This window comes from Rhinopithecus roxellana, chromosome 17, assembly GCF_007565055.1.
Source record: "Rhinopithecus roxellana isolate Shanxi Qingling chromosome 17, ASM756505v1, whole genome shotgun sequence".
Classification (NCBI taxonomy): Eukaryota; Metazoa; Chordata; class Mammalia; order Primates; family Cercopithecidae; genus Rhinopithecus; species Rhinopithecus roxellana.
Window position 1 is genome coordinate 7,727,867 of NC_044565.1, and position 14,459 is coordinate 7,742,325.

The 14,459-nt window shown below is 48.0% G+C and overlaps 1 protein-coding gene across 2 annotated transcripts; it reads right to left on the minus strand.

The window, feature by feature from the left end:
* Positions 1-1,929: 1,929 nt before the first annotated feature.
* CD8A (CD8a molecule) lies at positions 1,930-9,008 on the minus strand. Of its 2 annotated transcripts, none has more exons than XM_030920611.1 (6): positions 8,075-9,008; positions 7,633-7,986; positions 6,944-7,054; positions 6,632-6,742; positions 5,825-5,855; positions 1,930-3,288 (listed from the first exon to the last, which is right to left on the minus strand). In XM_030920611.1, exons 1-6 carry the CDS (start codon positions 8,244-8,246, stop codon positions 3,237-3,239), a joined length of 831 nt encoding a protein of 276 aa, XP_030776471.1. In that variant the 5' UTR covers positions 8,247-9,008; the 3' UTR covers positions 1,930-3,236. The 2 variants fall into 2 exon arrangements, with proteins under 2 accessions (XP_030776471.1, XP_030776470.1); XM_030920610.1 differs by having other exon boundaries at positions 1,933-3,288; positions 7,620-7,986; positions 8,075-8,834.
* Between the last annotated feature and the right edge of the window lie 5,451 nt (positions 9,009-14,459).

Below are 14,459 nucleotides of genomic sequence, written 5' to 3' on the forward strand. Positions count from 1 at the left end.
AAACGTCTGGGCTCCAGAGATCCTCCTGAGTAGCTGAGACGACAGGTGTGCACCACCATACCTGGCTAATTTTTTTGTATTTTTTGTAGAGATGGGGTTTCACCATGTTTCTCAGGCTGGTCTCGAACTCTTGGACTCAGTCGATCTGCCTGTTGTGGCCTCTCAAAGTGCTGGGATTACAGACCTGAGTCGCTGTGCCCGGTTAAGTTAGGAGGCTGGTTTAGAGCCTCTGCATTTAACCACTATGCTACTGAGGCCTCTTTTAGTTCCCTTTGGTGGAGAAATGCTGCTCAACCCTGCTTTTAGGAGCAGCTTAAGTGGGGCTGCCCCCAGGTATTTATAAAATTGTGTGCAGAGAAGTATTTGCACACAGACCCAGGACAGGAATGGGGGCAGCTTCTGGCTGACAGAAAAGGGAGATTTCTCCCCAGCCCACTTGGATAAAGATTCATGGGGAATTTTCTAAGGTAGAGTGGGCTCTCTTAAAACCAGTTGAAAGCTGGAGAAGGAAAATGACAAATTTCTCTCTGGCTTTTCTCTTCCACGATTAGGATATGTTTTTATTAAATGAATGAATGTTAAATGAACCACATTGAGACTGGATTCCAGCAGCTGATACCAAGTTTACAGCATAATAGAGGAGTCACTTCTCTCCTTTGCGTCAAAAAAAAAAACCTGTTATGGGCATCTTCCACATACATAGTAAGAGGGTTTGTAGAACCAATGTCTCAGGCTAGCAATTGGCAAATGAAACATTGTTGAACCGGAGGCTGGCAGCTTTGAACTGTGGGTGCACCTTCTGCATGTGTAGAAGGAACAGGTTAGAGGTCTGTGGTTGTCAGTGATTCCTAAGCCTGAATTCACAGCCCACCATGAGCGTGCTTTAGGCCTGCATGGCTTGCAGATTTGTTTTCTGTTTTCTTCCTGGTCCAGAGGGCCAGCTCTAATGAATGGATGTTCCTATATTGATATTTTTAATTTCCAAATTATTGTTTACCACTTTACTTGTGGCAAGTGAAATCCTGGTTGGTTTGAGGGTATAAAAAATAGTAAGTATTTGGCCCTCTCCAGAGCCTCCCAAGGGTGGCCACTCCACCACTCACCACCACCAACTTTGAGCTCAAGGTTGAAGAGGAAATGCTGCTTGTGGCAGAAATGCCCTTTTCCTGTTTTTGCCCTGGCACAGATTCTTTGACATTCATTGGTGCTCCAGGGTTAACTTCACAAGTTTCTCCCATGAGAAGGGGAGCGACGTGTTGTGAGATGTTCATCCTTCCCCAGGGAATCCAGAGATAGCCTGGAGCCCAGGCCCTGCTTCCACAGGAGGCCTCAAAACCTGGCACCTGCCCTGACTGGGCCCTCAGTATGCTGGGCACCTCCTGGCTCTGATCAGCTGGGCTCAGGGAGGAGCGACATGGGGAATTTGTCTCATGGGTAATATCTCAACTTTCTCTTCTGCTTTAATAGACACAGGCTACTTCACTTAGGGAACGGAAAACCACTCTTGCTTTCTGTTCTCTAAAAGTATCTTGGTTTTAAAACTTGCAACAGACTTCTGGAGGGCTGATTACATGGGTGTGTTTGCTTTATGATGTCATTGAGCTGTACATTTACAACTTAAGCAATTTTCAGTACGTATATTTTACCTCAACAACAAGACAACTTTGTGAGTTATCATGAAAGGAGCATCGTCTCATCTGTTACCAAGAAAGAACAAAAGGAAGAAGGGTGATGCAGGATGAAGCTAATCTATTTTGACTGATGTGAAAATGGCAGGCTCAGGTGAAGGTGAGGACTGATTCAATAATTTTAGGTCTTTATCCTAAAGAAACAAAAATAAATGCAACATTTTAGTAGTGTTATAGTAGGAAGTTTGGAAACAACTAAATACCAGGTAATAGTTAAATAAATGATGGCACAACCAAAATAGGATGCTGTTTACCCATTAAAGAGGATACTACAAATGTTTATTCATTAAAGCCACTTATAACAACATAGTACAATCCCATTTTAAAAAGAAAGACATATTTTACACGTATGCGTAGAAAATCAGGAAGAAAGTATACCATATTAACAGATTATTTCTAAGGTGAAGAATTATGAGTGGTTCTTATTTCCTTATCTACTTAAGTTTTTTCTCTCCAATGGGCAGGCATTGCTTGTACCATACAGTACGCAAGGAAGTGCGTGTTTGGGACAGCAGTTTGGGCTCTCAGCCTCCTTAAGAGAGTCAGGTCTGCCTCATCCCTGTATCTGCTAGTTGAGCAGAGGCCAGGGCTGTGCGAGCGGCTCTCCAACAATTGTCTTTACAAAGTATAAAAAGTCATCAGTGATCCCAGGAGCATGTTTGTATCTCAAGTTCAGAGATTCAAGAGGGCCTTAGTTTAACCTCACTGATGCTCAAATTTTATTTGCAAAGGAGCGGCCTCTCCTCTTTCACCGGCCCCTCTGCAATGCAAGGGCTGGGAGAGCAATTCCACCTCCATGTAGGGGTTTCACAGAGATTTTCTTTAGAGACAGAGGGATTAGATTTCAAAGGTTAAGCTCACCCCTTCATTTTATTTTAGGTCTACAGAATTTTAGACTTGATTATATTTTTAAAAAAAAAGAGTCTGATGTTTACATTATATAACTCTGCCAAAGGCAGTTCTCTTTAGTTCATTACCTCCTGGAGACTCTGGGCACAGTATCCCAGGTATCAAGAAGTACTTGTTCCCTTGCAGTTGGAGACTCAAGCAACTTGCCCTGAGACAGGGTCCTTGGAAAGAAAGACCTGAATGGTGTGGAGGAAAGAGCCCTGAGCTGGGAGATAAGGTCCCTCCAGCTACTGCTCCAACCCTGACTTGCTGTGTGCCTTTGATCAAGCTGTCTCTGGGCTTTAGCCTCCCCCTTTGTAAAATGGGTGGGGAAGAGGTTGAGATAGCATGGGTGCCTCCAGCTCTGTCAACATGATTCTGAGAACTCTGCGGGTAGCTCTGGCTTGCCCCTTTCCACACCCTACCCCGATGTGCGCACAACAGTATTGTGACCCTTGTGGTGTACTGTAGATTTTACCTAGTTTTGTTTCCCGTCAAACACATAAAGAAAAAGTACTCTTTCCCACCCCACCCCCACTAAAATAATAATCTTAAGAATGAATACATAGGGAGGAAGACTGGAAAAAATGAAAGGGAAGGACTTGCTCCCTCAAAAGGAAGGATCTCAGTTTGAAGTAACGTAGTGGCTGTTGCACAGGGTTATACGTATCTCTCCGAAAGGCTGGGCTTGCCTCCCGATTTGACCACAGGCCTGAAAGAAAGGAAAGCGACCATCATTGTAGCGAGAACCCCATCAGTGCAGCTTCCATCCAGCCATGTCCAGCCTCCCAATCCCCCAGCCTTTGAAAGGTCTGAGAACCTGCTCCTGGGGCACCAGCATGGGATTGGCTGAATGACCTCAGCACAGCACCCCTGCTAAATGCCTTACTTGCGGCATCTCATGTAATCCTCACAGCGGCCTTAAGGGTGGGCGCTGAGCTTGAGAAGTTAAACTTGCCCAAGGTCACACATCTAGGTGGTGGCTGAGCCAGGATTAAACGGAGTTAGTGTAGCTTCCTGGAACCCTTGTCAAGGTCTCCACAGAGGTGTGAGAGTGAGACTGATAACCAAAGTCATTAGCTGACCTGATTCTCAGCCCGGGAGGATCACAGGGAGAGAAGAGGATGTGAGCAAATCACCATCATCAGTCAAATGATGTTACGCTAAAAACGTGTTAGTGGCCGGGCGCGGTGGCTCACGCCTGTAATCCCAGCACTTTGGGAGGCCAAGGCGGGCGGATCACGAGGTCAGGAGATCGAGACCATCCTGGTTAACATGGTGAAAACCCATCTCTATTAAAAATATAAAAATTAGCTGGGCGTGGTGGCGGGCGCGTGTAGTCCCAGTTACTCGGGAGGCTAAGGCAAGAGAATCACTTGAACCCAGGAGGCAGAGGTTGCAGTGAGCCAAGATCACGCCATTGCACTCCAGTCTGGGCGGCAGAGCGAGACGCCATCTCAAAAAAAAGAAAAAGAAAAGAAAGAAAGAAAAAAAAAAAAAGTGTGAATTCAGCACCAGGCTAGCACCTCGTAGACATGCTAATTCATCATGAGTGTCATGTCTGCACTCTCAGCCCTCTAAAACCTCTCTGTTAAAGCGGAGCAGCCCACCATCATCACTAAGTATATTAACTCAGGTGTTGGAATTCCCCAGATGTGTCTAATCTGTATAGCTTTGTATTTTAAGGCAGAACTTTATTCTCAGTTATTCATCCCAAAATGAGAGTTTTGAGAAAAGGGATGATTCTCCTACAAAATTTCCCAAGTGCACCCTGAATAATAAAAATGCTAAAACTTTTCTCTTTTTTTTTTTTTTTTTTTTTTTGAGATGGAATCTTGCTCTGTTACCCAGGCGGGAGTGCAGTGGTACAATCTCAGCTCACTGCAACCTCCACCTCCCGGGTTCAAGAGATTCTCCTGCCTCAGCCTCCTGAGTAGCTTGGATTATAGGCATGCACCACAATACCTGGCTGATTTTTAAAGAGTCTTTATCCCCTTGGTATATCACCTATAACATATGCATTGGAAATTCATTGCATTTTCATTGGTAAAAATAACAATGTGTAAAGTCCTGAATTTGGATTTCCTCAGAAAAATGTAAAGGCGTATAAAATGCAAACTCCAGGTATAAAATGTAAAATATTTCATCTATTTAATAGAACTGGTGTACATAATCGGTTATCCTTAACACTTCAGCCTGCAACCACGGGGAAGGTGTCTGAACTTTGGATGGAAGTTGCAGCTCCCCAGCAGTATGACCTTGGACAAATCACTAAATGTTCTAAGCCTCAGTTTCCTTATTTGTACAATGCAGGTAATCGTGACTACTTTAAAGGTTGTTATAAAACTTAAAATTAAAAAAGTCTATCTATAAAGCATGTAACATGCATTATAGGCTTTCATCAAATGGTTATTATTATTGATAATCTGAGTTTAATTGTGCCTTTGCCACTTTACTAATCCCTGAGCCATGAGATGGGACAAGGTAGCTGTGAGGATTAAGAGAGATGGGGTGTATTACCCCTATCACAGGTCTGACTAGAGCAGGCACTTGTTAGATGCTACCACAGGGATGCCTGAGCCAACGGGTGAAGAGAGGAAGTTTATAACAATGATGTGTGTGTGTGTTTTAATCATTTCAGAATGATTGTGGGCTGAAACTGGATGGGCACTCACTTGAGCTGCCAGAGAGCTAATTGTCCCTGCATCTCATTCCCCTTTTTTCTACTCCAGTCCTTGACAGCAAAACAAGGTCCTACATGACATAGAGAAATTAGGAAGCAAAGACATTATTTTTTTGGTTCAGCTGATAAAAATTGGCTCTCCCTCAAAAAACTAGACCAGCCAAGTAGGAAAAAAAAACGGTTTTCTTAAGAAAACAACAAAACCCAGATGGAATAATCAGAATAAAGAGGAGGTCAGGTCCTCCAAGGAGCTAGGATGAATTGGGGGAATCCCTCAGGTTTTTTTTTTTTTTTTTTTTTTAAGTTCCAGGCCAAATAAGATGGAGATTTACTGGAGTCACACTGTGTTGACACCAGCCTAACCTGGGCCTACTTTTTCTCAAGGATGCAGGCCAGATGCCAGCCTTGGCCTCTCTTTGCTCAGAAACTACCTGACTCCCTGCCCCAGGACTCCACGGCCATGACCTCTCTCTGGGAAAAGTTCCTACTATTTGCTATTGGGGAAACCAGGACCCCACCCCAGGGCTGGCTGAGGTGAGCAGGCTGAGCGTTCAAAGAGACTCACCTGGGACATTTGCAAACACGTCTTCGGTTCCCTGGATAAGGAAAAAGAAGGGAAAAAGTGAGTGCCCCCATCCACCAATAGTCCCCAAAGACCGTGTTTTTGTTTTGCTTTGTTTTGTTTTTGTTGTTGTTGATGCTGCTGCTGCTGTTTTTTTGGTTTTACAAAAAATCATTTCAGAACGATCATGGGCTGAAATTGGATGAGGCAAATAGGGAATTGCCCCTACGAATTCTCCTTCCTTTCCCCTATTTCTTTGAGGATTATAACTCTTGAGAGCAGGGTAAGGGCTTCTTATCCATCCTTCGCCTCAAGCATCAATTTTTTAAAAATTGCAACTACAGATGCGGGCGAAAGCAGAGAGCCTGCAGACCTGATCCGGCACCTCCCTTGCATGGGACCCAAAGCAGAGTAGGCGGTTCGCGGGAAGAGGGCCAAGGACGAACCTCAAACTGGTCGTGGTTTTGACTTAACCCCCCTGGGCACTTGACCCAGGGCCACAGCGGCCCCCTGCTGGCGGGCGTTTGTCGTGTGTCCCGACATGTGCGCACGCTGCGGGCTTGGCTGACCGAACGCACTCGCTGCAGCGGCTCTGGGAACAGGGCTTTGTCTACCGAAACCTCTCTGAGAGCGCAAGGAGCGGGAAGGGCTTTCTCTCATTCCGTCTCCAGGAAAAGTGCCTGTACCTGCTGGGCAGCTCGGGAGTCCCAGAAATCTCAACCCCACACCCCGCAAGGTCCACCTGGAGCTAGCAGCGCCAAAGGCAGGAGCAGAGCCGTCTCCTCCCGGCCGCGATTCCTCGGGACTTACTGTGGTTGCAGTAAAGGGTGATAACCAGTGACAGGAGAAGGACCCCGCAGGTCCCGGCCAAGGGCGCCCAGATGTAGATACCACAGGCGAAGTCCAGTCCTCTCGTGTTCACTGACGACACCAAAGACGCCGACATTTAGGAGCAGGCCCGGGACCTCCCAACCGCCCCACCATCCCAGGCACGTCTCTCCGCCTCAGGTCTCGGTTTCCCACCACTTGGACAGCCCTTGACCTACGGTATCACGGCTCCCCCTGGCATGGGCTCTCCCCGCGGTCCGTGCCGCCCCAGCTCCAAGCCCCGGCACGCCTCACCTGAGCCCCCCGCCGCTGGCCAGCACGCCTCTGGGCGCAGGGACAGGGGCTGCGACGCGGTGGTGGGCGCCGGTGTGGGTGGTCGCGGCGCTGGCGTAGTGGTGGGCTTCGCTGCAGGGGCAACAGAGCGTGGTTGGGGGGCAGGCTGGGATTATGGACGCGCCCCCGCCCCAGCCCCAGCCTTGCGCGCCTTTCCCAACGGGAACGCCTCCCACCGGTTTTCCTGGGAGAAGGGGTGGCAGAGGAGACGGGATGGGTACCCCGGAATGGGCGCGGACCCCTGTGCTCGGGCCTTGGCTTAGCCAAGAGCACGAGGCGACCGGCCCCAGCGCAGGAGCCCGCTCCCCTGCACCTGTCCTCTCTCCCCGGCAACCAGCAACCCTGGAGCGCGGGTTGATTGCTGTCCGAATTTTACCCACGAGCAAACGGAGGCGTAGAGAATTTAAGTCATTTGCCCAGAACCACGCAAGCATCCGAACTCGAGCCGAGATCGGCCGGACGTAAAACACTATCCCTAGTCCCTACTCGGCCGCACGTTAGCCTCAGTTTGCTGTGTCTGTGAAATGGGAACAATATCTAAGTCTCTTCCAGGTGCGCTAAGAGGCTTGAAAGCAGGGCCTATGTGTGGAAAACAGGTTGAGGTGAACCCCAAGCCCCACGCGGAGAGGTGCCGCACCCTGCGCCCGGACCTGGCAGGAAGACCGGCACGAAGTGGCTGAAGTACATGATGGAGTTGCTCAGGGCCGAGCAGAAATAGTAGCCCTCGTTCTCCTGGCGGAAGTCACGTAGGGTGAGGACGAAGGTGTCCCCAGACTTCTTGCCCCAGAACCGCTGGGTGTCCAGCCCCTCCGCCGCCTTGGGCTTGTTTTGGGAGAGGTATAGGAGGAAGGTGGGGCGGGCGGCGGTGCCGCGCGGTTGGAAGAGCCACGAGCAGCCCGACGTCGGGTTGGACAGCAGCACCTGGCACTTCAGCTCCACCGTCTCTCCCAGGTTCCAGGTCCGATCCAGCGGCGACACCCGGAACTGGCTTGGCCTGGCGGCGTCTGCAGGCAGCAGGCAGCGAGGCTGAGCCCCGAGTCCCGCGCCCCCCGCCCGCCCCATCCCCTACCTTTTCGGGGGTCGCAAACTCACGGAGCAGCAAGACCAGCGGCAGGAGCAAGGCGGTCACGGGTGGGGCCATGACACGCTCCCCAGGACGCGGCTCGGCTCGAAGCTCGGGCGCCACGGGAGGCGCGCGGGAGCCGGTGGGGAGGGGAGGGGGGGAAGTTGCGCCCTTTGACCAGCCTGGAGCCTGATTTCGCATTTGAAGGATATGATGTCACCCGAAGCCCCCGCCGAGGAGAGTCACCCTCCTTTTCGCGGTTGTCGCCTTCCAGCCCGGTGAGGAGGCTGGGGCCTGTGAATGGGGCCGTCGAGGCAGCCTGGTCAGTCAACTGGGGGCAGCTGAAAACTGCGGGTTCGGGGATGAGGAAAAGGGCTTGGAAATAGTCCCTGGAAATGGTTGTGTTAGGAGAGTGACAGAGTGGGTGAAGGGAGATCAAAGATTTCAAGAAGTGAGGGCGAGAGTCGGCAGGAAAGGAGGGGAGTGTCCCTTCCTTTGCCTTCACTAAAGGCGTCTCTTGTACTGTCACCCTGGGACTTTTTGTCGGCAAAATGGGCACTGAGGGCTGAAAAGGAAGAGGAGCTAGCCACCTGCCCGCTTCTCAGGAACTCGCGCAGAGCAGCCCCAGTGTTCACCGAGGAAGGGTCCTCTCCCTTCCCCCAGGAAATTTCCATGAGGGCGGCAGCAGCCGAAGCTTTGGGTGGCAGTGTCAGTGCGCTGCTGACCTCATCCTTCCGGCCTTTCATCCAGCGGCTAAACTCACCAAACAGTCTCATCTCTTCTTGGAGCCTTTGCAACAGCCCCTACACTAGTTTCTCTCCTGACCAGTCCTCCAGCCACGTTGTTATAAAAATTATTATTCTCATAAAGGGGATCTAACAGCGTCACTCCTACAGCCTCCCATGGCCTGCATTGCTGGATGGAAACTCAACCCTCAGCTTGATTGACCAGCCCTTGGGTGCTGGCTCCTCCCAGCCTCCGCACAGCCCCCTGCCCTGCCTTTCCCAAACACCTGCAGCTGCAGCTGCAGCTTCACAGGCTTGAGGTCATTCAACCCTTGTGCTCTGTGCTTTCACGCCCTTGCACTTGCTGTAGATCCTCCTGGAATGCTGGTCTGTGAAAGCCCTGGAGGCAGCTCCTGTGCAGTCTCATTTGGACCTCATTTCTTTCACCCCCAGCTCTGGGTGCTCGGCTGGGAGGTGTGGGTGTGGGTGAATGCTTGGGTGGAGGCGGTTTTCTCTCTTCTGTCCCTAGCACACATGTGTCCCCTTCCTTTCTGTTTCTTTTTTTTTAAAAAAAAAAAAAAGAAAGAAAGACTGGGGTCTCGCTGTTTTACTCAGGCTGGCCTTGGGACTCTTGGGCTCCAGTGATCCTCCTGCCCCAGCCTCCTGAGTAGCTGGGACTACAGGCTCATCCTTCCTTTTTGCCTGGTTTTGTCCTGAAACCTTCTAACCCCAGTGGCATGCCCTCTTCCCATTTCTTCAAGGCTTCTGAGTCTTTCCACTTTGAATCCCATTGTGGCTGCACCTCACATTACTACTGCTTGATCCTAGAGACAAGACACCTGGCATTCTGTGTTCCACATGTCTGCCCCACCTATGAGTTCTGCTGGGTGAGGACCATGCCCCAGACTTCATGATGTGTCCTCCATCCCCAGAAACACAGCATGGGCTGAGCTGTGCTCCTTGAACTGCACTCTCCTTATCCTTGTGAGGTCCAAACTTAAGTGTTGGATGGTTTTTGTTGTTGTTGCTATTGTTTTTTTGTTGTTGTTGCTGTTGTTTGTTTGTTTTTTTGAGATGGAGTCTGGCTTTGTTGCCCAGGCTGGAGTGCAGTGGCACGATCTCGGCTCACTGCAGCCTCTACCTCCCAGGCTCGAGTGATCCTTCCACCTCAGCCTCCTAAGTAGCTGGGACCACAGGAGCGCACCACCATGCCCGGCTGAGTTTTTGCATTTTTGGTAGAGATGGGGTTTCACTATGTTGCCCAGGCTGATCTCCAATACCTGAGGTCAAGTACTCTGCCCCGCCTTGGCCTCCAAAGTGTTGAGATTACAGGTGTGAGCCACCATATCAGGGCCTGGATGGGCTTTTTTTTCTTTTTTTAATTATTTTGATTTCAGTACCTCCTTCCAGCTCCCTCAAAGCATCCAAGATGCTTATTCTAACATGGAACATGTAACATTTTATATTCTGAAATTTTAAAAAATGTCTTTTAAGTGACAACAGTGCAATATATTATTGTACAAAAACAAACACAAAGTCCCCTGTCTCAACTCTTGTCACTGTCATCTGCTCCCCACAGAAAACCACTGTTACAGTTGAATGTGTCCCTCAGATATTATCTGTACCTAAACAGATGTTTATACATCATCTTAGACACCTCGGATTGTATGAGATATGTATTTTTGCAACATATCTTGTTTCACAGTGGAAGGAGAGCTTTCAGCAGATGTAGATCCACCTCATTCTTATAAATGGGGGCATTTTATATGGGTGTTCCATAATTTAATTCTGCTATTAGTGGACATTTAGGCAATTTCTCATTATTGCAATGCTAGCAAGGCTGTAGTAGATATAATGTATCTGTATCACTGAGGGCTTGCACCAGTACCTGCAGCTTTTTCAAATGGAAGATGAGGGAGCTGGGAAAGAAAACACCTTTGCAATGATGATTATAACTGGCATATCGATGTATGCATGTGTGTGCGTGTGTGTGCATGGTATGTGGGTCCCTCGCTGTGTAGACACAGTGCTGTCCCTCAGCTCACATGAATGAGGGAGACGAGGAAGCAATCAAGTCCAGACAGGCCACCAACACATCAATCCTTGCTGTAGATGGTAGTTTGCTATTTTGCTCAGTACTACCAGCACTGTATCAGAAGTGTCAAATGGCCCTGCTGGCCAAAGGCTACAATCAAGAGGGTGGTAAGGAAGATGACTAGATACGAAACTGCACTTGCCCAGTGGTGGAAGCATGGAGGGAGCCAGAGTCAACCTCCACATATTTGGATCTTGGGAATCAGGACCCTGAGTATGATGATGACCAGATTTGGGGGTGTAATGCTTTAAAATAGAGCAGTTCCATCTTAGTCTCGCGGAAATCAGCTTGGGGGCCTTCTAGCCCTGCAGCTCAGAAAAGTGTCAGCCGGGGGGTGACAGCCCCTTTGTACAGAGCACCATGGGGGTTGGAGGGGAGAGGACAAGGCAACATGTCAAACCCATCAAGGAGGCTTTGTGACCCCAATGATATTTTTTGCAGAACGTGGTGGATTTTCGATGTAACCACAATGACATCCGCCTTGCAGTAGGCAGAACAGATGCAATTGCACGAGTTCTGGAGACACTTTCTGTAGACCAGGTGTGCAGAGGGCTGGGTTGGGCCTATCCATCACTTCCAGGTAAGGTCCCAAACCCCACACTGCAGCACTCACTTGGGATGGCATGAAGAAATGTGAATGACTGCACTCCTTTAAGCAAGCCCCTTATTTTAAAGAATATTCAGAAGTAGATAGGGTAAGATAGTAACCAGTTTCTATGCTGATTTAAACTGGTCCATGGAAATGGAAAATTTTAATGTAGACTAAAGACATATTCAAAATGCATAAGTGGGCAGAACAGTGGTAGGAAATTCATCAGGGTTCTGTGCCACTGCTCCTAAGACATGGACTGCAGGGACAAGCTGGAATCATAGCTGGAAAATTGCCTGCTGTGTCCCCGTTGCCAATTCAGGTCTATGGAGATGTTACTGTTCTTGGAAGGAGTTAGCTTGTCCAGGGCTAGAAACTCTAGAGTTATTAGGGCTTTGTTTTATCTCAGTTAGAAATACCAATCAATTTGGCTTCACTTCTGTCACCCTTCTTTTCCTCCACCCCGAGTTCCCCAAGTTCATCTAGGCTGCTGTCCTTCTTTCCTGAACTTTTGCAATGACCTCTTAACTGGACACTCCCATTTCTACTCTGGTCCCTTCTAGTGAAAATCTCATCATGCCAACCTCCTGCTTCAACCCGAGAGGGCTTCCTGGTATCCCTAGTAGAATGTCAGGGATTCCTAATGTTGCCTGTGAGACCCTGAACACTTGGTTTCATAGTCTCTGTCCTCTCACCTGTCACCTTCTTCACTACTCCTAGGCTCAGCATCTCTCATTTCTCAAGGGGGCCCTAGTCCTTTACACTTCAGAGCCCTTAAACATGCTATTCCCTCAGCCAAGAATGTTCTCACCTCTGCTCTCTGCTTACCAAACTCCTCTCCCTTGAGACCCAGCTCAAGCATCTCCTTCCTGTGGGGTTCAGCTCCTTCCCCTCCCACTCCCAGACAGTACAGACCACATCCTTCTCTTCTCTGTGTCACCCAGACCTTGGGTATCTGCAGACTGGAGTACAATGGTTTGTTTGCCTGTCCAGCTTGACAACCAAACCCTTGGTCCCTTGAGGAAGGAGACTTGTCCCTCTCATGTTTACACCAGGGTGCCAAACAAAGGGCTTGGCACACACTCAAGAAATTCTTGCTCAGTAAAAGCTAAAGGAAGGTAGAAGTAGGGTACAGCAGACCAGAGGAGGCCGAGATAGTTCATTCCAAGTAAGAGTGGCCAGGAAAGGCTTCACACATAGCTGGGTTTGAAGATAAAGGAAGAATTAGGAGAGACATTGTTTAGAATGAGGCATTTGATATGTCTGATCAAGATCAGCTGATACCATGCTTTAACACATAGTAACGGTATAGTTAAAAACAAAAGGAAGAGGAGGAAGGGGAGAAGGCAGATGTACTCAAAAGCAAGATAAACATCTTCAAGGACATAGCTGCCGGGCAATGACTGGAATCAGGGGCTGGCTTGTTGGGATCTGTTCTTAGCAAACCATTCTTGGGCCTGGGTCTTGAGTGTCTGCTCTTAGTGTAGAGGCACCAAGAATTTGACTCCTTCAGCTAACAGAGTTTCACAGTGCTTTGCCTATAGAGGAAGGCTGGAGCCAGGCTCTCTGCTTGAAACAGGAATTTGGATCTGGGTTTCTCTTGATTGAAAGAGAGCCCACAGCCATCCATGTAAGGCCTAGTTCTGACTGCGGGCCCTGGAAAGTCAGAGGCTACTAAAAAAAACTCAGGAAAAGAGAGAGTAAAGAGGAAGAGATTTTCAAAAATTTCTATTCAAGATAATCCTGCACTCACACTCAAAATTCAAAGTATACATAAAAAAGACTCAACAAGTGGAATGTGAACTCACTTCCAAAAAGATGCAAATTATTGAACAATTTGAAAAAAATTTAAAACAAAGAGAACAACAAATGTAGAAAATGCAGAAATTGAAGAAGAACAGTTGAAGATGGTAAATACTGAGCATACTGGAAATGAACACTCTACATATTAAACTAGGATATACTCTAGGTTGGACATGGTTGAAGGGATAATTACTGAATTGGAAGCTAGTATGGAGAAATTCACAGAGAATGCAACACAGGAAGATGAAGACAGAAGCAGTTTGAAAAAGCTGTTGAGATATATTAGCACGGTGAAGTGTTTAATAGGATTTCAGAAAGGGGAGAACAAAGGGACTGTGGAGAAGAAATACGGGAAGAAAGCATGGCTGAAAAATGTTCACAATTAAAGACAAACATTCTCAGATCAAAAATACTCTTAGTGCCAAGTATAAAAACATATACATCTTTGCACATATCAAAGTGAATTATAAGAAATCAAGAGTAAAGAGAAGAGGGCATCCCAGGAAGCTAGGATGTTTGGAAGATAATTGGGAGAATCCTTGCAGTTTGGATTATATAGTTGCAGTTTGGATTGGGCAGAGAGGGTAAGAAGCTGAACTGTAATGAGGAAGAATTTTGGTTACACCTTGCATTGACTCTCTGTCAGCCCCCTCCCTTGGTGCTGACACATGCTTACCATAAAACTGATCCAATGGTCTCATAGAGTTGATGTTTGTGGTTTCTTTGAATAAACATAGAAACTGATCCTTGCAGTCTTAAAACCTGAGAAAGTTATATTTGCCTTATCTGAGTTCCTTTCTAGGGAAACCAACCATTGGGGCTCCCAGATAGTAGCAATGAGCTGAAACTCACCAGATCACTTATTATAAACAATAAGACATCAGCCTCTTCACCTGGTATGACTGCCTAACCAACCTCTTGTTTCCTGTTGTCCAACTCCTTTTCCTTACTCCTCCCAACTTCCTGTTTTCCCACACATGGTTACATGTCTTCCCTGCTATATAAACCCCTTAATTTTAGTCAGTCAGAGGGATAGATTTGACACTGATCTCCCATCTCCTTGGATGCAGCACCTGACTAAACTCTTCCTTGGCAATACTTGCTGTCTCAGTGATTGACTTTCTGTGAGGCAAACAGAAGGACCTAGATGGATCCCCTGGTGTTTCGGTAACAAAATTGTTGCAGATCTTTAATCTCAAGAA

Bases quoted from the DNA above. Each gene is read 5' to 3' on its own strand.
- CD8A (XM_030920610.1), bottom strand. From the start codon at position 8,246: ATGCGAAATCAGGCTCCAGGCTGGTCAAAGGGCGCAACTTCCCCCCCT. The intron at 6,743-6,943 runs GTGAGGCGTGCC...TGGTGTCGTCAG, and splicing joins GCCAGCGGCGGGGGGCTCAG to TGAACACGAGAGGACTGGAC. The intron at 3,289-5,824 runs GTGAGTCTCTTT...CCTTTCTTTCAG, and splicing joins CGTGTTTGCAAATGTCCCAG to GCCTGTGGTCAAATCGGGAG.